This window comes from Panicum virgatum, chromosome 1N, assembly GCF_016808335.1.
Source record: "Panicum virgatum strain AP13 chromosome 1N, P.virgatum_v5, whole genome shotgun sequence".
Lineage (NCBI taxonomy): Eukaryota > Viridiplantae > Streptophyta > Magnoliopsida > Poales > Poaceae > Panicum > Panicum virgatum.
Genome location: NC_053145.1, coordinates 52,141,009 through 52,141,674, shown reverse-complemented (window position 1 = coordinate 52,141,674; position 666 = coordinate 52,141,009). Strand labels below are relative to the sequence as shown.

Here is a 666-nt window from a genome sequence, read left to right as displayed (position 1 = left end):
ATGGACATGGCGTCCCGCTACATCCCTGACCACGACGACGACGCCTTCTTCTGCCACCCCGGGGCAGGGGTCGCCGGCGTGGCGGACGGCGTCGGCGCGTACCGCAGGAGAGGCGTGGACGCCGGCGCGTTCGCGCGCGCGCTGATCGCGAACGCGTTCGCCCGGGGCGGCACGCCCGTGTGCCCCTACGCTCTGCTGCGGAGCGCGTACGAGGCGGCGGCGCGCTCGCGCGCGCCCGGGGCGTCCACGGCCGCCATCGTGTCCCTCGACGGGGCAACTCTCAGATGGGCGTGCGTCGGCGACAGCGCCTTCGCCGTGCTCCGCGGCGGCAGGATCGTGCGCCGCTCGAAGCCGCAGCAGCACCACTTCAACTGCCCCTACCAGCTCAGCGCCACGGGCGGCGACCGCGTCGCCGACGCGGAGGTGGGCGGCATGCCGGTGGTGGACGGCGACGTCGTGGTGATCGGGACGGACGGCCTGTTCGACAACGTGCTCGACGTGGAGCTGGGCCTGTCGCCGCAGAACATGGCGGACAACATCGCCGGCACTGCATGCGAGATGTCCTTCGGGTGGCTGGCGCACTCTCCGTCCACGTCGTCGTCCACGAACGACGAGAATGGCGCGGAGCGATTCTATGGCGGGAAAGTTGACGACATCACCCGGTGA

The 666-nt window shown here is 71.5% G+C and overlaps 1 protein-coding gene across 1 annotated transcript; it reads left to right on the top strand.

The window, feature by feature from the left end:
* Positions 1 to 666, top strand: LOC120653646 (putative protein phosphatase 2C 23). The gene has a single exon (XM_039931345.1). The coding sequence runs from the start codon at positions 1 to 3 to the stop codon at positions 664 to 666; it is 666 nt and encodes a 221-aa protein (XP_039787279.1).